Source organism: Mus caroli, unplaced genomic scaffold (assembly GCF_978045245.1).
Source record: "Mus caroli unplaced genomic scaffold, Mus_caroli_1 scaffold_1, whole genome shotgun sequence".
Classification (NCBI taxonomy): domain Eukaryota; kingdom Metazoa; phylum Chordata; class Mammalia; order Rodentia; family Muridae; genus Mus; species Mus caroli.
The window spans coordinates 154,706,039-154,731,274 of record NW_028227256.1 but is presented as its reverse complement, the minus strand read 5'-3'; the positions used below and the strand labels follow the sequence as shown (position 1 = coordinate 154,731,274).

The following is a 25,236-nucleotide window of genomic DNA, read 5'->3' as shown; positions in this document are numbered from 1 at the left end:
AACGTCTTCTTTTTCTTAACTATATAAGAAGTTTCTTCAAGGCATTCTGTTTTTTATTGATATTTATTCTATAAGGCATGTATAGAAGTCAAAGTTTACCAGAAGAGAATTCCATATTAAGATGAAAATCAGGCTGTTTGAAAGACATTCTTGGGCTGAAAAGTTTGTCTTTCTTGCTGTCGCTCTGACTACTACTGCTTGCTTTCTCTTGCTGTATGTGTGGAGTGAGGGTGGGACATGCCAGCACACAAAGAAGCAAGCTGAGGCTTCAGCTGCTGTCGGGGACAGAAGGAAAAATAAAAATAACATCTGTACAGGAATGTAGGGGTCATTTGAGACTTGTAAAGTTATGTTTTTTTGCTTTGTTGAAGATGTGTTCATGTATGTGTTCAGTTTATGGATGTAATTGCTAATACTCTTAATATCATAGAATATTTATGTGTTCCTCCTTAGTTTTCTCCCTTCTACATTCGAGCATTTTTCTTAGTCTCCTTTTATTAGACCTTCATGTAATACTGCCTTAAGTATCCTGTCCTTTTAGGTCTCGAGGTCTGCCTAAACTGAAAGAGTCGCGTTCCCATGAGTCCCTGCTGAGCCCATGCAGTGCAGTGGAGTGTCTGGATCTAGGTAGAGGAGAGCCAGTCTCAGTGAAACCACTGCACAGTAGCATCCTCGGACAGGACTTCTGCTTCGAGGTAAAACAGGGGAGAAAAAAACATAGGAAGAAGGGTAATAATTTAGCAGTTTCAGTGTTTCTGATTTGACTATCTTAACTGGTTTTCAGTTACTAAATTTTTTTTCTTATAAGGGAACAGTTAAAAATCTGTTAATAGAATTATATTTGTAATTGAAGTTATTCATAATTCTCATGCCTTTGCTTTCAAAAACTTGAGCACTTAGTACATTCTCAGAATAGGTTACAAGATGAACAATAGCTTCTCCAACTAATATGCTAATCTTTAGTATTGATGTCATGTACTGGTATTTAATCCTTAATTTTAAGGGAATTTTGAGAAAATCCACCAAAATCACAATTTTATAACTATAACATGAGCAATTCTTGACCGAGGTCCATACTTTGTTTGTTTTTGTGATCTCCTGCATGTTCTTAGACCAATAGCCTCATTTCAGGTCTTCACTAATCTTCTGAATCGAGGAACTGCCATTTCAGACGCTGCGCACGGTCTGATCTGATTCATTGTATTAATGAACTGAGAGTGACAGACTACAGCAGTTTTAGCAGGTCATTTATATGTGCTTTTATAATTAATAAGAATAAAGTTGTTGTTATAATAATCATTATTGAAAATCTCTTGAACTTTTTATCTGTGGAGCTCAGTTCAGTAGGCTTCACTGTGGCCATAGCGTATATGTCCAGTGTTATAAATGACTGGAAGTCAGTGGGTTGGTTGCCTCCAGGAGGAGAAGTGGCTTCCAGAGAGTGATTCAGTTGTACTGATGCCTTTCAACTTCCTTTATAGCCTTTTGTAGCATTATACTGAAATAATCAGAAGACATCAAATGATTTTACAAACATTTTCACTTTTTAGTTAATTTTTTAAAGATTTATTTATTTATTATATATAAGTACACTGTAGCTGTCTTCACATACCTCAGAAGAGTGAGTGCATCAGATCTCATTACAGATGGTTGTGAGCCACCGTGTGGTTGCTGGGATTTGAACTTAGGACCTCCAGAAGAGCAGTCAGTTCTCTTAAACGCTGAGCCATCTCTTCAGCCCTTTTAGTAAATTTGTATTAGCTCAAATGAACATATTCATTTACAAGTAATTTTAGATGTGTCCTTAAATGTTTTTAGTGTTGTATTTTTCTTAACCTAGGCAAGCTAAACTGTGAATGATCATTGTTCTCACAGCTCAGACGTGTGCATGCTACTTAGAGATTACATTTTAAGTAAGGATATGACAAAGCTAAAACAACTGTTTTAGTTTTACATGGTAAGATTTGAGTTCCAGACATGTCCTTAATTCTTTAAAAACAAAATAGAAATTAGAAGATAAATCACACCCATACCCAGTCTTACATCAACATCTCTAATCTTTGTGTTGAAGGTCACCTACTTAAGTGGAAGTAAATGCTTTAGCTGTAACTCCGCCTCAGAGAGAGATAAGTGGATGGAAAACCTTCGAAGGACAGTTCAGCCAAATAAGGTAACGGTGGCTTTGAGTGACAGAAATGTGTCACAAACAGGACATTTATAACACCCCCTCTAAGACGTATAGATCATCTCAGAAGAGAGAGCAGACAGAATATAAATGCAGGAAGACTGAAGAAAGATTAAGAAATACACAGCCAATGTTCAGCAACCCACACAAAACTGGGTCTGTCTTGTCATTAGTCAGTCATGGATGAGAAGAGGCTCAAGGGACCCTCCCCCTCCCTGCTGAAGTGTTGGCTGCGTATAGATTTAGGGGAGAGCCATCACAGGCTTCAGTTGTATACCCAGCACAGGAGCCCAGCGGGCTCAAGTGGATGGTTTTAAACACATGGCCATGCATAGTTTCTTGATTAAACTCAGTGGGTCTCAGAAAGTGGGGGTGAAATGAATGTGTAGCAGAGGAATTTGTAAGGAGGGGAGTAATGAGGGTGGGAAGGAATTAAAAATGTACATTATACATGTATGAAATTGTCAGAACCAATTCAATAAAAGTCTTTTTAATGCATCACTTTGTGAGCAGCAAGTTGATAAGAGACAAATGTAGTAATATCTTGATTTTATAAATCTTTGTAACTTTTTGTTGTTGAGACAAGGTCTTAGTGTGTAACCAAGACTGATCTTACACTTGCAGCTATTTTTTCCCAGCCTTGCTGGGATTATAGGCTAGTGCTACCACATCTGGCTTAGAGCTTGGCAGTTTTAAGAAACTATATGCATGTTATGACATTTTTCACTGAAAGTAATCTTACTGGAAATGATATTCTTTTCATTTTACCAATGTGAATAGAAAGATTCACAGAGCTACGTGGCGGGCTCTGCCAGAGGGGGCAGGGTTGTTAGCGACTTCTTTTTTGTTAATCCCTAGACATTAGGCCAGCTCCACGTAGCTGCCTGTAGAAAACTTACTATTACCTGCTGGCATTCTTTAACCCAAGTAAAACAGAGAATATTTGGTTCGCGTGATTCTTTTTAAAGTATTTCTGGTTATATATATTTGTGTATGTACAGAGGGAGGGAGGGAGGGAGGGAGGGAGGGAGAGAGAGAGAGAGAGAGAGAGAGAGAGAGAGAGAGAGAGAGAGAGAGAGAGAGAGAGAGAATATGAATGAGAGTGAGCACAGTGTGTATAGGGAAGTCAGAAGTCAGTTTGTAGTTGCTTCTTTTCCTTCCACCGTGTGTGTGTCCTGAGGTCAAGCTTGGCAGCATATGCAGCTAATGAGCCATCTTACTAGTACAAGACTCATCTTCAGAGCACTATGGTCCTAAACAATAAGATGGCGATTCTTATTTATTGACTGCTCTTAGTAGAAGACCATTAATAATCAGCATTACTTTAAGAAGAAAGCATTTTCTTTCTGATATGTCAGCTTTAAATTCAATTTTGTTGTCTTTTTAGGACAATTGTAGACGAGCTGAAAATGTTCTCCGTTTATGGATCATTGAAGCCAAGGACCTTGCCCCTAAAAAAAAATATTTCTGCGAACTGTGCCTTGATGATACCCTCTTTGCTCGTACAACCAGCAAGACCAAAGCAGACAATATTTTTTGGGGTGAACATTTTGAATTCTATAGCCTTCCACCTCTTCATAGCATCACGGTTCATATTTATAAGGATGTGGAAAAAAAGAAAAAAAAGGACAAGAATAATTATGTAGGGCTAGTCAATATCCCCACTGCCAGTGTGACTGGTCGCCAGTTTGTAGAAAAGTGGTACCCAGTGAGTACACCCACACCCAACAAAGGAAAGACAGGAGGACCTTCTATTCGGATTAAGTCACGTTTCCAAACTATCACCATCCTGCCTATGGAGCAATACAAAGAGTTTGCAGAATTCATCACCAGCAACTACACCATGCTGTGTTCTGTTCTTGAGCCAGTAATTAGTGTGAGGAATAAAGAGGAGTTGGCTTGTGCCTTAGTACACATTCTTCAAAGTACTGGCAGAGCCAAGGTAAGTCAAAAGGGGTACGTTACCTTAAAGTCCTTCCTTACCATGTACAAAGAAAATGAAGCTGTGGACACTAAGATACTGTGAAAGTCCAGTCGAAAAACTTTTCAGAAAAAGAAAAGGGAATTAAGGATGAGTTAAGAAAGCCTGTTTGCAGATCTGTAAGAGCTTGAGATTTTTTAACTTAAATGAAATGGGAGAACTAGCAAACACTTGTTTCTGGTTTATTTCCATGAGGTAGGTAACATGGATGCAGTTGCTATAATAACCCCACAACATATTCAAATTCTGGTGATATTGTTGTTTTTGTTCTTGTTTTCTAACCATGTTACCCATTCTAGCCCCAAACTTGTGATCTTCCTGCCTCAGCCTCCCAAATCCCAGAATTAAAGGTATGATACAGGTGTGCAACATCATGCCTAGCTAAAGTTTTTCTGGAGTCTTTAATCTTTCTGGAGTACTTTCTCAGTGTATTTTAAGATTAACTTCTAACTGTATCCCAGTGGCATAGAAGGAGATATGCAAGAAATGTACAAAGTGTAAATCTTCATGGAATTAAAATCTAGATCTGAAATGAAAATGTCAAGGGGTGTTGTACAGTTACTTGGCAGCTGTTTCGTAGTAATCTTTCCAAGGAAATGGAAATGAAAACTGGGAAGATACAGTAACACCCAGCAAGTTCCGGTAACTGTTAGGTGCTGGCGTGTGTCTCACTGTGTGTGTTGGACAAAAACAAACACTCTCTTTGACCTCCTGGAGCTCTCAGTTCTCTGAAGGACGATACTAAGTAATCGAAGAGTAAATCTGTGGCTATAGTGAAAAGTACACTGAGGAAAACGATAAACAGTTCTATGGAAGTGTGGAGGGGGGAGCGGGCAGGTGAGGTGCTGGGGTAATCCTGGTCCAGGAGGAAACACTGTGTGAGCTGAGATCTAAAGGGTTCCAGAAATTCATTTTATGGTATCATAGAGGTGAAGGTGGGAGGAGAGCAGAACTGAGAACAGCATTTGCAAAGGTTTCTTGTGGTGAATAGGAAAAGTTGTGTGTAGAGAAGGCTGTGTGGACCAGAGGACAGAAGAACCAGAGCCGAGAGGATAGCATTAGGTATTGTGAGGGCAGGGCAGGGGAAGAGAACTTGGAGATGCATTCAGTAATTTTTTCAAAAGTGCATTAGAAAATCTCTGAAGGAATTCAGAATATAAATTGAGAGCTGGCATTACATAAGCTTTTTGTTCTGTCTGCCTGTTCTCTTTCCATGGAATTTGGTGACTTAGTTTTAAAGCAGTGTTCCCAGGATATCTGCTATTTCCATAGTCTTTTCTAATGTTTGTTGCTTAACTCAGTTGCTTTCTTTCTGACTGAACATTATTCTTCCAGGATTTTCTGACTGACTTGGTGATGTCAGAGGTAGATCGTTGTGGAGAGCACGATGTCTTGATCTTCAGAGAAAACACCATTGCCACTAAATCCATTGAGGAATACCTCAAGTTGGTGGGACAACAGTACCTTCATGACGCACTCGGTATGGAAGGAAGATATGTATCTTCTTTATCTTTCAGTTCTAACTTTTTTGTTTTACCTCCTAGGACAAACAGATTAACCCCAGACTCTGCATGTATTTAGTTCATTTGACTTGAGTGATTGAGGTTTCAACTGTAAACTGTCCTTCCCAGCACATTCATTGTCACATGAGTCAAAGTAGAAAATCCATTGGTATATACACCATCCCAAAAGCTTTGCATTTCTGGTCCTAGGATATGTAATATTATTGATAGATTTCATCACTAGAACTATTCTAGTGATGTTCTATTTCTCCTAAAATTATTGGGTCTTCATATTATAGTATGCTATATTACCTCAATCTTAGAAGGATTAGCATACCATTTATTATCATGCATACAAAGCTCTCATGAGAAATTGAGAAATGCTGATAGTTCCTACAGTTCTATATACTTCTGCTTTAAGGGCTTTAACTAGTAACTAATTTTTGTTCAATCATTTCTGGTTGATGAGTAAGCCACTTACTGAAAGATCTAGATGAGGTTATGAAATGAAGTCATTGCTGATAAAGTAACAAATAACATTATAAGGTATGGAATAATAAATTGGTGTGAGTTCCTTGAAGAAAATGCTGGTTTAGAGATGGACTGCTGGTCTGTCATAGCCCCAGCTTGCTGGTCTGTCATAGCCTGAGCTGGCCTTGTTTTCATTACAGTCCTCCTGACTGAGCCTCCCAGTGCTAGGATTATAGACATGAGCCACCATGATCGACCTTTTCCTATATCTCCATACTCCTAGTGCTTTACACAAAATGTACTACAGCACTGTACAGTATAAACATAATAGTAGCCACATGTGTGTAATATTATGTGTGTATTAAGTAACTTTAAAGTTTTAAGTAAGTGTAAAAAACAAGAGAAACCAATGAAATTATGGCAAATTTTACTGAACACAATATATTTCAAATATTAACAGCTAATCAATGTGGGGATTGGTTTTTTATTTTATTTCTTTTTTCTTTTTTTTTATTAGATATTTTCTTTATTTACATTTCAAATGTTATCCCCTTTCCTAGTTTCCCCTCTGAAAATCCCCTCTCCCTCCCCCCCGCCCCTCCCTAACCCACCCACTCCCATTCCTGGCCCTGGCATACCCCTATACTGGGGCATAGAACCTTTACAGGACCAAGGGCCTCTCCTCCCATTGATGTCCGACTAGGCCAGCCTCTGCTACATATACAGCTAGAGCCACAAGTCCCACCATGTGTTTTCTTTGATTGGTGGTTTAGTCCCAAGGAGCTCTGGGGGTACTGGTTAGTTCATATTGATGTTCCTCCTATGGGGCTGCAAACCCCTTCAGCTCCTTGGGTATTTTCTCTAGTTCCTTCATTGGGGATCCTGTGCTCCGTTCAATGGATGATTATGAGCATCCACTTCTGTATTTGCCAGGCACTGGTAGAGCCTCTCAGGAGACAGCTATATCAGGCTCCTGTCAGCAAGCTCTTGTTGGCATCTGCCATAGTGTCTGGATTTGGTGGTTGTTTATGGGATGGATCCCCAAGTGGGACAGTCTCTGGATGGTCATTCCTTCAGTCACTTCTCTGACCTTTGTAACTCCTTCCATGGGTATTTTGTTACCCCTTTTAAGAAGGAATCTGAGCTTCTGGGCTAATATCCACTTATCAGTGAGTGCATATCATGTGTGTTCTTTTGTGATTGAGTTACCTCACTTAGGATGATATCCTCCAGATACATCCATTTGCATAAGAATTTCATAAATTCATTGTTTTTAATAGCTGCACAGTACTCCATTGGGTAAATGTACCACATTTTCTGTATCCATTCCTCTGTTGAGGGACATCTGGGTTCTTTCCAGCTTCTGGCTATTATAAATAAGGCTGCTATGAACATAGTGGAGCATGTGTCCTTATTACATGTTGGAGCATCTTCTGGGTATATGCCCAGGAGTGGTATTGCTGGGCCTTCCAATAGAACTATGTCCAATTTTCTGAGGAACCGCCAAACTGATTTCCAGAGTGGTTGTACCAGCTTGCAGTCCCACCAGCAATGGAGGAGTGTTCCTCTTTCTCCATATCCTGCTAGCATTTGCTGTCACCTGAGTTTTTGTTCTTATCCATTCTGACTGGTGTGAGGTGGAATCTCAGGGTTGTTCTGATTTGCATTTCCCTGATGATTAAGGATGTTTTTCATTTTTTCAGGTGTTTCTCAGCCATTCAGTATTTCTCAGTTGAGAATTCTTTGTTTAGCTCTGTACCCCATTTTTTAATAGGGTTGTTGGGTTTTCTGGAGTGCTTTATTTATATTGAATATTCGCCCCCCTATCTGATTTAGAATTGGTGAAGATCTTTTCCCAATCTGTTGGTTGTCTTTTGCTCTTATTGACAGTGTTCTTTGCCTTACAGAAGCTTTGCAATTTTATGAGGTCCCATTTGTCGATTCTCGACCTTACAGCACAAGCCATTGGTGTTCTGTTCAGGAATCTTTCCCCTGTGCCTATATCTTCAAAGCTCTTCCCCACTTTCTCCTCTATAAGTTTCAGTTTCTCTGGTTTTATGTGGAGTTCCTTGATCCATTTAGACTTGAGCTTTGTACAAGGAGATAAGAATAGATCAATTTGCATTCTTCTACATGCTAACTGCCAGTTGAGCCAGCACCATTTGTTGAATATGCTGTCTTCTTTCCACTGGATGGTTTTAGCTCCTTTGTCAAAGATCAAGTGACCATAGGTATGTGGGTTCATTTCTGGGACTTCAATTCTGCTCCATTGGTCTACCTGTCTTGTCACTGTACCAGTACCATGCAGCTTTTTTCACAATTGCTCTGTAGCTTGAGGTCAGGCATGGTGATTCCACCAGAGGTTTTTCTATTGTTGAGAATAGTTTTTACTATCCTAGGTTGTTTGTTATTCCAGATGAATTTGCAAATTGCCCTTTCTAACTCTGTGAAGAATTGAGTTGGAATTTTGATGGGGATTTTATTGAATCTGTACATTGCTTTCAGCAAGATAGCCACTTTGACTATATTAATCCTGCCAAGCCATGAGCATGGGAGATCTTTCCATCTTCTGAGATCTTCTTTGATTTCTTTCTTCAGAGACTTGAAGTCTTATCATACAGATCTTTTACTTCCTTAGAGTCACACCAAGATATTTTATATTATTTGTGACTATTGAGAAGGTTGTTGTTTCCCAATTTTTTTCTCAGCCTGTTTATCCTTTGTGTAGAGAAAGGCCACTGATTTGAGTTAATTTTATATCCAGCTACTTCACTAAAGTTGTTTATCAGGTTTAGGAATTCTCTGGTGGAATTTTTGGGATCACTTATATATACTATCATATCATCTGCAAATAGTGATATTTTGACTTTTTCCTTTCCCTTTGATCTCCTTTTGTTGTCTGATTTCTCTGGCTAGGACTTCAAGTACTTTATTGAATAGGTAGGGTGGACGCCTGGAAGTGCTACCTCCTCTAGGGACTGTGGGGCTGTCCGCTGTGTTCAAAACCAAGGTAGACCAGCGCCAACCAGAAGGAACCGGAGCCACTGGTCAGATGGGGCTCCTGTGTCCCTGTTCCTGATGGCCCCAGGCACTACCAGTTGTGTTGGAACAGATGTTGTATTCCATTTACCAGTGATCCTAAGATCCTGGGCATGCTAGGGCGCCTGGCGGGGTGGAGACTCCTCTGGGGACCATGGGACCTTCCACCGAGTTTGCACCCAAGATGGCCTGGAGCTGGTGCTGACTGGAAGGAATATGGGGATTGTTAATGATGTATTTATTTTCCATACTCTGAAATGTGTATATTTTATATTCATCCCACATTTTAATTCATATTAGTTATATTTCTAGTGCTTATCAGTTACATGTAACCATCAACAATGGGTAGTAATAAAGGTATGCTGAATGATTATAGGAATTTTTTGTTCATAGGGAGTTTATAACATAAGGAAATGAGAAGGTTGTTTGTTTAACCAAAAGAGAAATCCTGTGTTTTTGCAGAGAATTTGTAAGGACAATTAGGAATTAGCATTAAAGAAAAAAGAATGAAACATGAAATAAAAAGCATAGAAGTGAAGGAAAATTCGAGGATGCAGTAAACTTTTCAGGCAAAGGGGTATGAAAATAAAACATTGAGATATCTCAGTGAGTAAAGGCTCTTGTCACCAATGCTGCGGACCCAAATTTAGTTCCCAGGACCTATATCATAGAAACAGTGAATCAACTCCCACAAGTTGTTCTGTCTTTCATACATGTGGCATAGCACTTGTGGGCATGTGCACAGGTGCGTGTGCACACACACACACACACACACACACACACACGGGGGTGGGAAGAACAAGAGAGCGAGAGCTTGATATGCAGTTATAGCCTGCAAGATGTAAATGTTGGGAAGCAAACTCAAGTCCTCTGCAAGGGCAGTGCATACGCTTAACAGCTTATACATCTCTCCAGCCCCTTGATTAGATTCATAGCAGAAATCATGGAAGTAGGAAACTTGAAAAGGAGGGAATTAAATGTTTACCTTATATGTAGGAGTTTTGGGTGTATTTCAGTGGGAAAGCAAGTGAGAACACACATCTACACTCAGGGTGTGAGGACTCGTGGACTAACTCATCTAGAAATGTTAAATAAAGCTAAGAAATTATCAAACCAAAAGGAAAGAGCCCAAACACACCTCATGATTCATGTCTGCTGAGAGTATAAAAGGACAAAGAGGAATCAAGAAAAATGGTCAGAGAGAAAATTCAAAAAGAGAAAACCAGGAAAATACAGCCCTGGGCACTGATAGAAAAGATAGGAAGTTAGGGAAGGGATCTTTTTCTGGGTGCCTCCTACACGGTCAGCTATATCAGGATGAAGTTGAATATGTCAGAAACTCATTGAAGTGCACTGTGAGAAGCACATGGATGCGGATGTTCCAGCTGATGCTCTGGGTGAAGAGTAGAAGGGTTATGTGATCCAAGTCAGTGGTAGGAACAAGGTTTCCCTAACAAAGCAGCATATTTCCATGCACATCAGAGTGCGTTGGCTGGTGAGTTAAGAGGCATTCTGGAAGAGCATGTCTGCATATGGATAATAAGCTGAGCGTTCTTAGCCTGGTTATTGTTTAAAAAAAAAAAAAAAAGGAAAGAGGGATATTTGCATAGGGGAACTAGCAGACTCTGCAAACTTTCCAGTTTCTCTAAAGAAGATGATGTCCAGCAGCATGCTGTCAGGAAGCCCTTACACAGAGAAGGTAAGGACCCCGTTCTAAAGCCCCCAAGAGTCAGCATCTTGTCGCTCCACGTGTCCTGCAATACAAGTGCTCTGAAGAAACAGCACACTAAGATGAATGAGGAGGAGGGTGCAGAATGTGCTAAACCTTGGGCCCAGAAAATGAAAGAAGCCAAAGAAAAACTCCCGGAGCAGATTGCCAAGAGATGTGGGCTGTCCTCGCTGAGATCTTCCACTTCTGAGTCCAGTAAAAATAAGAGTCCTTAAAAATCATAAGTAGATGTTGGGAGCAAGGAGATTCGGAGAAGCTAAAGGTACAGCTCAGTGGTAGTACATTTTTTAGTATTCATGATGCCCTAGATTTAGTCCCCAAGACTACTTTTTCTATTCTTATATTATTACTTATTTACATTTGTGTGTATGTGTGTGTGAGAAAGAAGCAGAGACAGAGAAAGAGCAAACACAACTTGTAGTTGATTCTCTCCTTCCACCTTGTGGGTGCCAGGGATCCAGCTAAAGTCCATCAAGCATTGTAGCAAGTCCCCTTTGCCCATGGAGCCATTCTGCTAGCTCAGGACCACCTTTGACAAAAAATTTAAATGGTAAGAAAAAGTAGTTGTTAAATTGTTTCTCAAGTTAAATATTACTTGTGGTGCTTCAGATCTTTGAATCAAGCAGAAGGAAGCCAGACAGTGGTAGCACATGCCTTTAGTCCCAGCACTTGGGAGGCAGAGGCAGGTGGATCTGTGTGTTTGAGGCCAAACAAGTCTACAGAGCCAGTTCCAGGACAGCCAGGACTACACAGAGAAACCCTGTCTTGAAAAATGAAAAAAATTTTAAAAAGGAAGGAATCATAAGTGGTAAAAAGTAATGGCTGACTGTCAGGTCATGGAGCACACCTGCTGTAGGAACAATTCCTAATCTGAACAGGAGGTTTGTTTTTTCACTTCTGTTATCTTGAAATCTACTCAATTGTTGTGTTATCAGATCTAATAGTGATTATGAGGAAAAACAGTTGATTTTTCACTATATTAGAAAAGATGCTATTAATCTCATTTACATAGGTGCTTACTATAACTATCAATTATGTGTCATGGTTTGCTTTAATGATTTATGTTATCCAATAAAAGGTAACAATGAAGTATCTCTAACAGTATTCTCTATCCTGTGAAGGTGAAGGTGAGAATATTGATATTATAAGATCTATTTTGCTTAAAGGGATTTCTGAATTGGATGTCCAAAGTGATAAATGAATACCAAGTCCTTTGATATAATAATAAATAATTAATATCTAATGAGCTTACCAAGGCATGAAAATTAGTTCATTGAGCATGGGGAACAATTCAGTCAACCGTCCAAAGATCTCTCCTAATATTCTGTAACCTAACAACATGAGCTAGGTTAAAGAAAATGGTTGCAGCTTTCAAGAGCATGAAAACAACTCATGAGAGTCTCCATACTGAGATTGGATTGTCAGCTTCTTAATGAAGTTTTGTTGTATGTCATACACGTTAAGCAAAAAAGAGGTGCTATTTCTAAACTCCTTGAACTTTTTGATTTTAGAAACTGCCAATCAGGCCTGGGGATTGTTGTTCATTGGTAATTTAATATCTACCCATCCTCAAAGAAAGTTCCCTGTCATAATGTATAGTATCATTGCTTTGTAGGCTGTCTTGGTCTTAAAGCATACTCTCTCCTGAGAAAAACTCAACTTTTTGGTGTCTTGTGACACAGAAGAAATGCCATCTGCGAAAAATAAATCTCTCAGAAGGTGTAATTTCCATGCTGGTGTTAGAGGCAAATGCCTTTCAGCAGTAATAAGTCAACCCCTGTTGACTCACAGCTACACATGAAATGTTGATGATAGTAACAATGTGGTGATTTGCATTGAAAACACATAATAGAGCTGAGCATGGTGGTACATGTTTGTATTTCTATCAGTTTCAAGGTAAAGGCAGTTTCAAGGTAAAGACTGCTTAACGAGTTTGTAGTCAGTCTGCTGTATATGAGATCTTTCCCAAAAGGGGGGAAGGGGCGGGTTGGAGTGATGGCTCAGGGGTTGAGTGCTTATTGTTCTTGCAGAGAGCCCACAATGGGTCCCCAGCGCCCACATGGGGGCTCACAACCATTCACAAATCCAATGGCAGTGAATCTGATGTCACCTTCTGATCTCCCCTGACACCAGGCACTTGGGCAGTACATACACATATACATACAGATATATACACATAAAACTAATTTTTTTTTAATTTAAAAAGTGTTTTCAAAGAAGGGGTTGGAGAGATGGCTAAGCATTTAAGTGAGCTTGCTTGCTACATAATCATGAGGACTGCAGTTGTATAACAGCACCCACATAATAGCAAGGAATCCACAAACACCCATATCTCCAGGCTCCAGGAATCTGACACTCTGTGGCCTCCATGTGCTTATATTCATGTAATTACAGATGAATAAATTAACTTTTTTTACAATTCAAAGAAGAAAATCTGATAAAACAATCTGGATACGTACTAGCTAAATATTTAAATTCAGTAATTGCCACCTTGTACCTTTTATTATTTTCAGATGCAAAGCAACAAACTCAATTTTCAAGTACCTTTTTAGATGCAAACCTATTTTTAAAAAGATCCATCTTTGAGCATACTACATGTTATCAGATATAAGTTATAATTGCAAAAAGGAGAACAATTTTCTGAATTTTAATAATATTTTTAAGGTATCTCATCTTTTGAGGCCCTATAGTGCTGGTACTACAAACAGTTTGTGCCTGGACCCTGAGTAATTTATTGGGCTATTTACTTGAAGAATGAAAGAAAAATAGTATTTATATATTATTAGTATTTCCCTACTTGTGACACAAATGAACACCCTTAACAGAATATTAGATTTCCAGTTTGACCAATTGTTACCAAAATATTTGAAGCTAATAGTTTTAAGTTTACATTTATGTACCTTTAAATGAAACAGATTGTGTAGAAACATGGAATGAATATAATCTTATAAGAATTGTTAACATTTTCTAAACATTACCAGTTTAGCGGTTTTTGCATTATTAAAAACTATCTTAAAGTAGCATATTTTGTACCTAATAGTGCTTTCTATATGGAGCCCAACTAAGTGCCAAAAACACTACATTGGGGGTGGTGTTCCTTATCACAAGTCTACAAGGCTCAGACTAGTTAAGTGACCTTTCAAGGCCCCTTAGTCAGTTAAGTAAGGGATCCAGGGCTTGACCTTAGATCTCTCTTGATACTATAGTGCATGTTCATATTCATTTCCTCCTGCCTCATTCGTGTGTGTGTGTGTGTGTGTCTGCGCACGCCACTTAGTTTCCTGTTCTCTAAGAGTACGTCTTCTAAACAGCACTCTCCATCCTCCATGACGGCTTTTAGTTTTTCTTTACCTCAATAATAATCATGTTGACAGAAAACGTATTTCATTTTACTTTTGCTACTCTATTTTGTAGAAATTATTGCTCTCCTACAAACCCCTGTTATGATGAACCTGAGCCTCAGCTCAGGAACCCTTTTGAACTCAAGAAGTAACTTTCTTGAACCTCACCAAGGATCTTTAAAAGGCCTACTTCTCTTTAATGAAGAGAGACCTGTAAGAAAACAGAACTATGTACTTCCATCTCTTATAAAACACTAAGTTCTTACACTCCTTTTTGAGAATTATTTAAGGGGGTAGTTTTGAACATGATTAAAACTTGCTTCCTAATATTTAAACATTTGTCCTACCAGTGAGATATGCATGTGAATAAATATGCACAAAAGAGTATAAAACAGTGCCAGGCAGTGGTGGCGCACACCTGCACTTGGGAGGCAGAGGCAGGCGGATTTCTGAGTTTGAGGCCAATCTGGTCTACAAAGTTCCAGGACAGCCAGGGCTACACAGAGAAATCCTGTCTCGCAAAAACAAACAAGCAAACAACAACAACAACAACCAACAACAATAAAAAGAGCAAAACATTGACTATTAGAAGATACTGAAGAAACATACATAGTTTAACCAAGCTTCGCTTGAGTTTTTTATCTGGAATGATGATATTACTTATACCACTAAGGGGGAGATCTGTTACAAGCTCATGACAATTAAATATGTTCTGAGTTTCCAATAAGAGATGCTATATTTTTAAATCAAATTGTCGCTATTTTTATAACTAATGATGATGCTGGTGATCGGTTGTGTTCTGCTTGCAGGATAAAGAGAGTAAACATAGTGCGTGGGTGGAGGTAGCTGTTGGGTTCTAAAGCAGTGATGCTTCATGGTCTCTCCATGCCAGCTCTGAGGAAAGAAAACTCCAGAGTGTCAGTCATTTCGTATTCTAGTTAGGAAGGTAGAGTATTGCTATAGTACTTGTCACCTTTTCTCTTTGATCAGGGGAGTTCATCAAAGCCTTGTATGAATCAGATGAGAACTGTGAGGTGGATCCCAGCAAGTGTTCATCTAGTGAACTGATGGACCATCAGAGCAACCTGAAAATGTGCTGTGAGCTGGCTTTCTGCAAGATCATCAACTCATACTGGTGAGCTTGCATCCTCGCCATAGAACCTGCTTTTTCTAAATGAAAGTCCACACAAGGAAAGGACTTGAAGAAAATTGCATGATTCCCCTTCCTTAGTGCTGTTTAAATGTCACCCTTCACTGTAGGCAGGACTTCTGAATCCAACTTCCCACCTGTCAGCAGTCTACTTCCTAATACCTACAAGTAGAGTTTGGAAATGTGGGCAGGGTTGTTTTATTTGGTTTGGGGCGGCTTTGATTTTTTAAATTCTTAGCTAGTATGGAACAGATGTATTCATAAATATTGATCTTTTTTCTACCACAAGCAAGTGGTGACTTTGGGAAGATTTTCCATATCAGCCTTTAAGGATGTTATGGTGAGCTGTGTTGAACCAGATAGTCAGGACCCTTACGCCATTTTTCCACTTAGCTAAACTAAATTTGTACTAATCCAGAGTTTTGTAACTTTTCAATTTCAAATTGCCATCTGGCCTTCTGTGAATTTCCCACATCTCGTCAGCCATGACTCAGGCTGATCCCCATCCCTAGGTGTCTAATGGGTCCTCCTAGCTCAGCTCTAGGTCAGTGGAGTCCTGGGTTAAAGTGGGGTCACTTATCTTTCATGGGTCATGACACTTTTATATTTAGAGGTTTGGGGGTTTTTTTGTGTGTGTATGTTTTCCCTTTTCTGTAGTGTCTTCCCGCGTGAGTTGAAAGAAGTGTTTGCATCATGGAAGCAGCAGTGCCTGAACCGAGGCAAGCAAGACATCAGTGAGCGGCTCATCAGTGCCTCATTGTTTCTCCGTTTTCTTTGCCCAGCCATTATGTCTCCCAGTCTTTTCAACCTGATGCAGGAGTATCCTGATGACCGCACATCTCGGACACTAACTCTTATTGCCAAGGTCATTCAGAACCTGGCCAACTTTGCCAAGTAAGGGCAACTACTACCCTAACCCTTTAAAACACCTGGTTTCAAATAATGCACGAGCATTTGGATGAGGCTAGGGAGCTACATACCTACGCTTACTAGATTTTTATTGCATTGTCAATAAAATTTTTAAAAGGGAAACAAATATTAAGCTCTCGTACAAACATTTATTGAAGTATTTATAACATTTAAAGTAATTTATATTAAAATATCTAATAATGTGAAAATGCTGATATAACTAGATTAAAATACTAATTAAAATATAGAATTCAAATGATACATAAACTATCATTTTAGCAATGTGAAAAAATAACACAAGTGTGAGAGTATTGGAAAAAGGCTAGTAATATGTTTATATCATATGTACAAGTGTTGTCAAAAGAGTCAACACTTGAAATTTAATTAATATCATAAGTTAGAGGTAGTATCTATAATTTAGTTTAAAATGGTTCTATATAATAAAAAAAAAAGTATACATATCTGTAGAGATTGAAAACAAATCTACCCCCTCCCCAAAAGGTAACAGTTGGTTGATATAGATGAAAAGCATATGGGTGTTTGTTATTCTTTCAACTTTTCTATAGGCTTAGAAAACCAATAACAGTGGCTCACACCTTCAATCCCTCTACTCAGGAGGTAGAAACAAGTGTGTCTCTGTTAGTCTAAGGCCATGAGACTATCTCTAAAAATAGGAAGGAAGGAGGGGGTGGGGTGAGGGAGGGAATAAAGGGAAAAGGAATAGACAAAAAAAAAAAAAGAACCAGGAAAGAGTTCACACATTATAAATTTGATTACAGGTATATATCAGACACACAAGCTTCTACCAACAGTATGTGGAAGAAAAACTGTCAGCAAAGCAGATTGTCTTCAAATAAATTATTTTGTAGTTTTTAATTTTTTATTTATTTTTATATGTATGGGTGTTTTGCTTGCATGTATGTTTGTGTACCACATGAATGTCTGGTGCCTGCAGAGTCCAGAAGAAGGCATTGGATCTTCTAGGACTGGAGTAAGAGAGCATTGTTAACCACTGTGTATACGCTGGGAATGGAACCTTGGTCCTCTAGGAGAGCAGCTAGTGCTCTTAATTTCTGAACCATCTCTCCAGCCCTCTAATAGACTATTTTTTCATTCACTGTTTGAATTTTATGAACCTCATAGCTAGGTCAAGACAGAAAGATTTGCCCATATTTGAGCTATTTCTTATAAAGTTATTTTTAGGTTATATTGGAACAGGTTTTATATAAACTAGGATAGATAAAAATCTAGAAGGACAGAAATTTCTTCTCTGATGAAATAAAGAGCATGCACAGAGACTTAGAAAAAAAACCACTCCCGGGGGCTGGAGAGATGGCTCAGCAGTTAAAAGCACTGACTGCTCTTCCAGAGGAACTGAGTTCAATTCCCAGTAACCACATGGTGGCTCACAACCATCTGTAATGAGATCTAACGCCCTTTTCTGGTGTGTCTGAAGACAGCTACAGTGTACTTATATATAATAAATAAATCTTTAAAGAAAAGAAAAGAAAAAGCCCACTCCCATACAATCTCCCCTTGTGCAAAAATTGCAGCCCATGGTTTTAATTATTCATGATCAAGTCTGGTCCAAAAATATTAAATGGGACATTCTAGAAACACACCGTTCTGAGGAGCAAACATTTCATGAAGTCTAGCTCAGTTCAACCCAGAATATCAATCATCCATTTATTCTATATATCCATGAAGTATGTGCCACCTACCTGTTACTACTAGGCTCCTAGTTTTTATGTTAACTAATGAAGTATCATAATACTTATGTTCAAATAACCTTTTATTACTTAGTAATAGCTCCCCAAGAGCAAAATAATTATGCTGGCAGTTTGGATGTGCTAAAGAAAAATTATAAAGTCGTTTTAAGGTTGGTTTTTCTGGGTTTTGTTTGGTTTTGTTTGTTTTTAATGAGTGCATGTATAGGGCAAAACAGAATTCCATGATGCCTGCAGTTTCAGGCATCACTTGGAGGCCTTCAATATGAGCCATGGCTAAAAAGAAGAGACTACTATGGAATATATTGGGAAACTGAAATTAGTTAAATTGACAGTCATCTTGATAGGCAGCCCCTAGATAACTAGGGCCTGTATTATATAAGAATTTTGAAGACCAAAAAAAAAAAGGCATTTTGTTTCTACTCTTGAGATTTTTCAACATAAATTAAAGTAATACTAAAAAAGAATATTGTAGCATTTACCACTTAAAGTAACAAAATCCTCATCACAAATAAAAAGAAATAATACGTATTTGTAAGTCCACTCAAAATATTAACGTCTTTCCTTGATGTGTGTTCTTTCCTATCTTCTCACCTAACTCAGGTTTGGTAACAAAGAGGAGTACATGGCGTTCATGAATGACTTTTTAGAACACGAATGGGGTGGAATGAAGCGGTTCCTTTTGGAGATCTCTAATCCTGACACCATCTCAAACACCCCAGGCTTCGATGGCTACATTGATCTGGGCAGAGAGCTGTCAGTTTTGCATTCCTTACTATGGGAAGTAGTTTCCCAACTTGATAAGGTAAAGTAGGAGGGAGGGTAGTGGGAAATGGGAGACACTGAACCTCAGTGTCCAGATTCTAGCAGTCATCTGTGATAGCACACAGCCTTTCTGCTGGCCAAGCCATCTTCCTTACTTTAGACATCAAAAGTAAATGATTAAGTGAGTAATGTACACCCAAAATTCCTAGAGAGCCATGGTATTACTAATATATGCTTAGTTATCTGAGCTAATGAAATATTTCTATAAATTTACAGGGTTAAGTATAGAAAGAAAGTTTTCAGATATGTGCATGTATATACATATCTGAAACATATATACACATATTTACCCTGGCAGTGTATATATATGTATATACATATATACATATCTGAAAACTTGCCTAGAAACTATTACCAAATACTAGAGTGAATATCTTTATCTGTGTGGGAGAAACTTCATCTAGTAATTTATAAGGACAAGATCTTTTTTAAAAGTACAAGTTTGTAAAATAATGTTCATCATATTGAAGCTAGCCTCACCATGGAGAAGTTGTTTTTCTACTGTGTATGTCAGACTTGGATATAATTTTTAGCACTAAAAGCCATATAGCATCTAAAAGTGTGGATGTTTTCTTTATCTACCAATGTGAATTAAGAATACAAAAATAATTTATTTTTAATGATAAATGAACTTTTATTATTTTAATAACTGAATGTAAAGTATACCAACCATTTTCTTCATTCTGTAGTAGGAAATGGTTCAGTAATCGGTGTGATTTTTCTGTGATAAGGACTTACTTGTTTTCTTAAATTTTTCTCAATTATAAAATGTTATATATAATGTTGAGTAATAAACTTCTTAGTAAATTTCACTTTCTAGAATAAACATGTAGATGGAAGTATGTCCACTGGTACTTAAAATGTTTATAAAACCATAAACCATTCCATATTCTCAAGAACTACATCTTACATCTTCACTTTGAGAAATGCTAAGTAGATATTAAGTTGAAGTTATGTAGAAAGTAAATTCTTCTTTATGAATCTTAGCACTGTTGACCAAGTAAAGGCATTTTTTAGATGACATTCATATCTAGTCTAACAGAGTAGAAGAGTCTGTTAGTTGACTGGAGTGTGTAGCTAACTGTTAGAGCGCCTGCCTGGCATGCACAGAGCTAGGTTTGAATGCTAGCAATAAATGCATACAATAAATTCCATAAGAATACCTTCCCACCATGAATAATGCCCTAGGTTTGATTGCCAGACTCACACCACACACACACACATCTTATTGATCTTTGAGAAGCTAAAGAATCTCTAAAGGCAACCATGACTGTTAATGGTTGAGGCAAACTGCATAATGGTTGAGGATTCCATGAGAATCCATGAGGATAAGAATTGCACTAGGAATGCTGGATGAGGTGGTACAAACCTCGAATCCCAGTACTCGGAAGGCAGATAGGTGAATCTACCTGAGTTTGAGACTAGCCTAGTCTAAAAGTATGTTCCAAGACAGACCAGACTACTAAAGCAATTATTTTAAAAGTTGTTGTTAGATAGGTACATCAATAAGATACACATGCAATTATTTTTGAAATAGATCTCATTCATTTATGAAGTCTCTTTTAACACATTTTCTGTGTAAGCACATTTCTTTATTTTTAATCTTTGGTCCTGGGAACTAGAAGTTTAGGCATATCTGAGAAGAGTGAAAGATGATGTGATTCTCCTGGTTTGTTTGGTTTGGATGGTTAGCAGGAGACGCAGTTGACAGTGAGTTGAGGTGCCTGAGATGAAGTGGATAGTGGGTTGTAGTGTAAGCTAACCGCACACCCTGCAGTCTCTGCCCTGAGGCAGCTCCTTCCTGTATGTTGGCATGCACTGCTTTCCTCACATCATCCTTTCTCTTTGGAAACTTCATCACACAAGCCAATCATCTGACCCTCAAGTTTCTTTTGGTTAGAAGGTGTTTGGTTCTTCCGTTTCCCTCTCCATCTTGGTCTGGTAGCCACTCAAAGCCTTAGTGTGCTTTGCATGCATATTTTAGTCGGAATGGCAATAGTTTGTTTGTTTGTTTGTTTTGAGCATGTCTTTTAATTTTTATTTGCATAATCCTAATTTCTATTTCTTTCTTTCCTCAATGTCTACTGCACCTTGTTCCGCCTCCTCCATTCATCTCGACGCCATGGTTCTGCTGCTCCATAACAATGCATTATGAACTTGCCACTCCCATATACAATACCTACCCTCCCTCCAACCTACATCCTTCCATCAATGGGCATCATTGTCCCCAAAACAATATGTTGTGGATATCACAATGCTTATTGTCCAATTAGGGTGAAAATTCCTTCCTACAGGCAACTGTGGCAAAACTGGGACCTCTCCCTCGTGTTCTTGCTGACATTACCAAGTCTCTGACTAATCCTACGCCAATACAGCAGCAGCTAAGACGTTTCGCTGAACACAGCTCCAGTCCAAACGTCAGCGGAAGCCTCTCCTCTGGGCTACAGAAAATATTTGAAGACCCCACTGACAGGTATGAAAGAGACAGTTTGAATGCTGCTTCCCCAACAGATAATGTTTAGATTTTGCAGAAACCTACTTAAATTGTTTTTTAAGTTTGTAACTTACAAGTTATAAGCAACTGAAAAGAATCACAAGATAAACCCAGTTGTTTGTCACAATGCACACAGTCAGTATTTCTTGCTTTCTAGGATGATACTGTACTGCTTTATAATGTAAATATACACAGAGATCATTTATGTTTCATAGACAATGGAGGGCTTTTATAAAATCCATATTTTCATATTGTCTACCACTCTCTAGACCAGTGGTTCTCAACCTTCTTAATACTGAAACCTTTTTCCCTTCATGTTGTGGTGACCCCCCCAATAATAAAATTATTTCATTGCTACTTCATTACTGTAATTTTGCTACTGTTAGAAATCATCATAAAAATATCTAATATGCAAGACATCTGCTATGCCACCCCAAAAGAGATCTCAACCCATAGGTTGAGAACCTCTATACTCTAGACCCTCAGTTAAAACCATTTTATGGTTTTATGTCTGTCTGTTTGGATGGGTCAATAAAATGTTGAGCCTTAGACTTTGTGCTGTGAATTGGCAAGGTGTGAAAACTTAGACAGAACTACATATGAATTAGAGCACTTGGAGAGTGCGCTAACTCAGTAAAAGCTGAAGACAGTGATGAGTGGTACATTATGTTCTACCTTTGAGAGAAAACTAGCAATTCTAGATTTTATTCTAACAATTATAGGGATGAAATCTGATTTTCTATAGAAATATAACTTCCGCATTGAACCTGTGAAACTTCAGAAGAGTTCATATGCCCAAACGGAAGAACTATTAATTATGTTGAATTTGCTTCAAGAGTAATTAGGGGCCATTCTTTTTCCACAGTGATTTGCATAAACTAAAGTCTCCAAGCCAGGATAACACAGACAGCTATTTCAGAGGAAAGACGTTATTGTTGGTTCAGCAAGCCTCCTCCCAGAGCATGACGTACTCTGAAAAGGATGAAAAGGAAAACAGCCTTCCTAATGGTCGGAGCATCTCCCTCATGGACCTCCAGGACACTCATGCTGCTCAGGTGGAGCATGCATCTGTCATGCTTGATGTGCCTATGCGCCTTGCAGGAAGCCAGCTTTCTATAACCCAGGTAGCTAGCATCAAACAGCTTCGGGAAACCCAGAGCACTCCCCAGAGTGCACCTCAAGTGAGAAGACCCCTGCACCCAGCCTTGAACCAGCCAGGAAGTCTCCAGCCCTTGTCATTCCAGAATCCTGTCTACCACCTCAACAACCCAGTTCCAGCAATGCCAAAGGCCTCTGCAGATTCCAGTTTGGAGAACCTAAGCACTGCCAGTTCTAGAAGCCAAAGCAATAGTGAAGACTTCAAACTCAGTGGACCCAGCAATAGCAGCATGGAAGATTTCACCAAAAGAAGCTCCCACAGTGAAGACTTCTCCAGGCGGCACACTGTACCAGACAGACACATACCTCTTGCTCTACCACGACAAAATAGTACGGGGCAGTCCCAAATCCGAAAACTGGACCATTCTGGGTTAGGTGCCCGAGCCAAAGCACCCCCATCTCTGCCACACAGTGCTTCCTTGCGTAGCACAGGGAGCATGTCAGTGGCGTCTGCAGCCCTAATGGCTGAACCTGTGCAGAACGGGAGTCGGTCGAGGCAGCAGTCCTCTTCCTCCAGAGAGAGCCCTGTTCCCAAAGTGAGAGCAATCCAGAGACAACAGACACAGCAGGTAGGGTGTGCTAAAATGTGCTGGCCTCTGCTTGCACGGACTGCTGCATTAGCCCTTTATGTATAAACTGTCCAGAATTGAATTGACACTTAATAGTGTTTCTGCAACCTTTAAACAGAAGAAAGAAAGGAAAAGGTTTGGGGGCTTCTGGGTAGGTGAGAGCAGAAGGGAGCTAGACTTGTTACCATTGGGAGACGGTAACAAACTTTCAGGAGGCTTTTCCTTTCCATGAGGAGCGGCACCTTTCCCTTGAGGTGTGCTTAGCGCACAGCTGTGGCACCGAGTGAATAATCACACAGTTAAATAGGGGAGCCATACTCAAAATCAACTGGACTTAGGGAATCTGGAAATTAATCCTTAATTCTTTTCCTTAAGCTTCCAGAGTGAAGTTTTATAGTCTAAACTTACGTTTTAATGTAACTGCTCTCCACTTCACCCCCCACCTCCCTGTGGAAATGCCAAGTCCCATGTGCCTTTTCCTGGAAATGGCTAGAATCACAAACAACTGAACACCTAGAGAGGCAAGGGAAAGAAAGAAAAAATACAAAACCGCAGATGGCTGATAGTTCTTGAAATATTTGCACATCTCTTACGTTCCTATATACATGAACTAGTCCAGCTCGTGTCACACCAGTATAACACTTTGAAATTTTATTTATTTGCCTAAACTGTAATCATTCCTTTCTTAATGTATGACACTTTGAATCATTTATATATATATATATATATATATATATATATATATTTGCCCTTAGATATAAACTAATAACTTTAGAGAGATCTCTTTCTTCCACTCCCCTATACATGTGTGTTTCATGTAAAAGAGTTTTTTCCTTAAAAAAAAAAAGTTTATTTATGGAGTTTTTATGTAGTATTTTTATTTTATTATTTACTTATTTATTTTTGGAGGTGGGGTCTCACTGAGTAACCATGGCTGGCCTTGAACTTATAGAAGTTAGCCTGCCTCTGCCTCCCTAGTGCTGAAATTACAGCCTTGCACCACTTACCTGGCTTGAATATTTGTATTCTTTGAGAATTTGCGTAAAATGTGTTTGATAAAATCCAACCATATTCTCTCCCCTCCAGCTCCTCCCTATTACTCAACGCCATTTTTCTATCCCAATTTAATGTAGTCACTCTCTTTTATCAACTAAATTAGTCCACTTAGGGCTATCTACGTGTGCGTGTACATGTGTGTGTATGCATCTAGCTCTTAGGTACAGACTACCTACTGGAGCATAAGTAGTTTTTTCAGGAATGGTATCTCTAAAGCCAACTTATTCTCCCTCCCCTGGGCAGTCAGCTGCCAATGGCTTCTCAGCAATTGGAGGACTTTATGATCCTCCAATTTATGGGGATTTTAGCTGGCTTGATTTTATACACACAGACATAGGTCTTGTGAGTTAATGGGTATAGTGATTCTGTCATGTCCAGCAAAGAAGGGAGACGGTATGTGCTATTGATTTAAAATTGAGCACTTCGGAGTCTTCATTCTCTACATACTGACCAGTTGTGGATCTCTGCATCTACTACAAAAGGATATGCTAATCTACTGGTATAAAGCTAAGAACTTAGGGGCATCAGTTTCATATTATGTTCATTTGGCAGAATAATATTAGGTTGTCCCCTAAGACCTATCACCTAACCAGTGATGGGATTTTGGCCCAATCAATAGTACCAGGCATGAGTTCTGTCTGTGAAGCAGGCTTTAAGTTCAATCAGAAGGAGTTTGTTGTCTCTTTAGACATATCTTGCTACACCAGTTATTATTGTAGCTCACAGGGTTCACAGCTGGGAAGACTGTTGATTACTTTTTCCCCCTATAGCATGCATAGAACCTTCTAGCACTCCAAAAGCTAGTCAGAAGGGATGAAGCTTTCAGGTCAATACCACTTGATTGTCCTATGACTCGGGTGTGTGGTAAGTCACCTTCCAAGTTCTGGAGGGAAACTAAGAGCGATGGTGACAGCCTCTGATGTTTTGCTGGTCTGTGGGATCCTACTAATGCGCATTTCAAAAGGGTAACCTGACCTGGCGCTGGCCCTTTTCTTTGATAGCTTATTGATTTATTTGTCCTTGAGAACTTAGGGCAGCCAGGGGGTAGTGAGAGTGAGATTGAAGTAGAAAAAGTTCTCGCTGATTAGGTTCAGCCCTGA

The 25,236-nt window shown here is 39.0% G+C and overlaps 1 protein-coding gene across 7 annotated transcripts in view; it reads left to right on the top strand.

The window, feature by feature from the left end:
• Window positions 1-25,236, top strand: part of Rasal2 (RAS protein activator like 2) — a 268,302-nt gene that overhangs the window by 223,343 nt on the left and 19,723 nt on the right. For 5 of the 7 annotated variants that reach the window (XM_021169981.3, XM_029477199.2, XM_029477236.2 and 2 more), the window contains 9 exons: window positions 542-695; window positions 2,072-2,170; window positions 3,573-4,127; window positions 5,502-5,646; window positions 15,239-15,383; window positions 16,056-16,292; window positions 18,638-18,839; window positions 21,133-21,332; window positions 22,219-23,080. In XM_021169981.3, coding sequence (XP_021025640.1) covers window positions 542-695; window positions 2,072-2,170; window positions 3,573-4,127; window positions 5,502-5,646; window positions 15,239-15,383; window positions 16,056-16,292; window positions 18,638-18,839; window positions 21,133-21,332; window positions 22,219-23,080 — 2,599 coding nt within the window. The remainder of the gene's footprint in view (window positions 1-541; window positions 696-2,071; window positions 2,171-3,572; window positions 4,128-5,501; window positions 5,647-15,238; window positions 15,384-16,055; window positions 16,293-18,637; window positions 18,840-21,132; window positions 21,333-22,218; window positions 23,081-25,236) is intronic. The other 2 variants (XM_021170069.3, XM_085842391.1) reach the window with 1 other exon arrangement.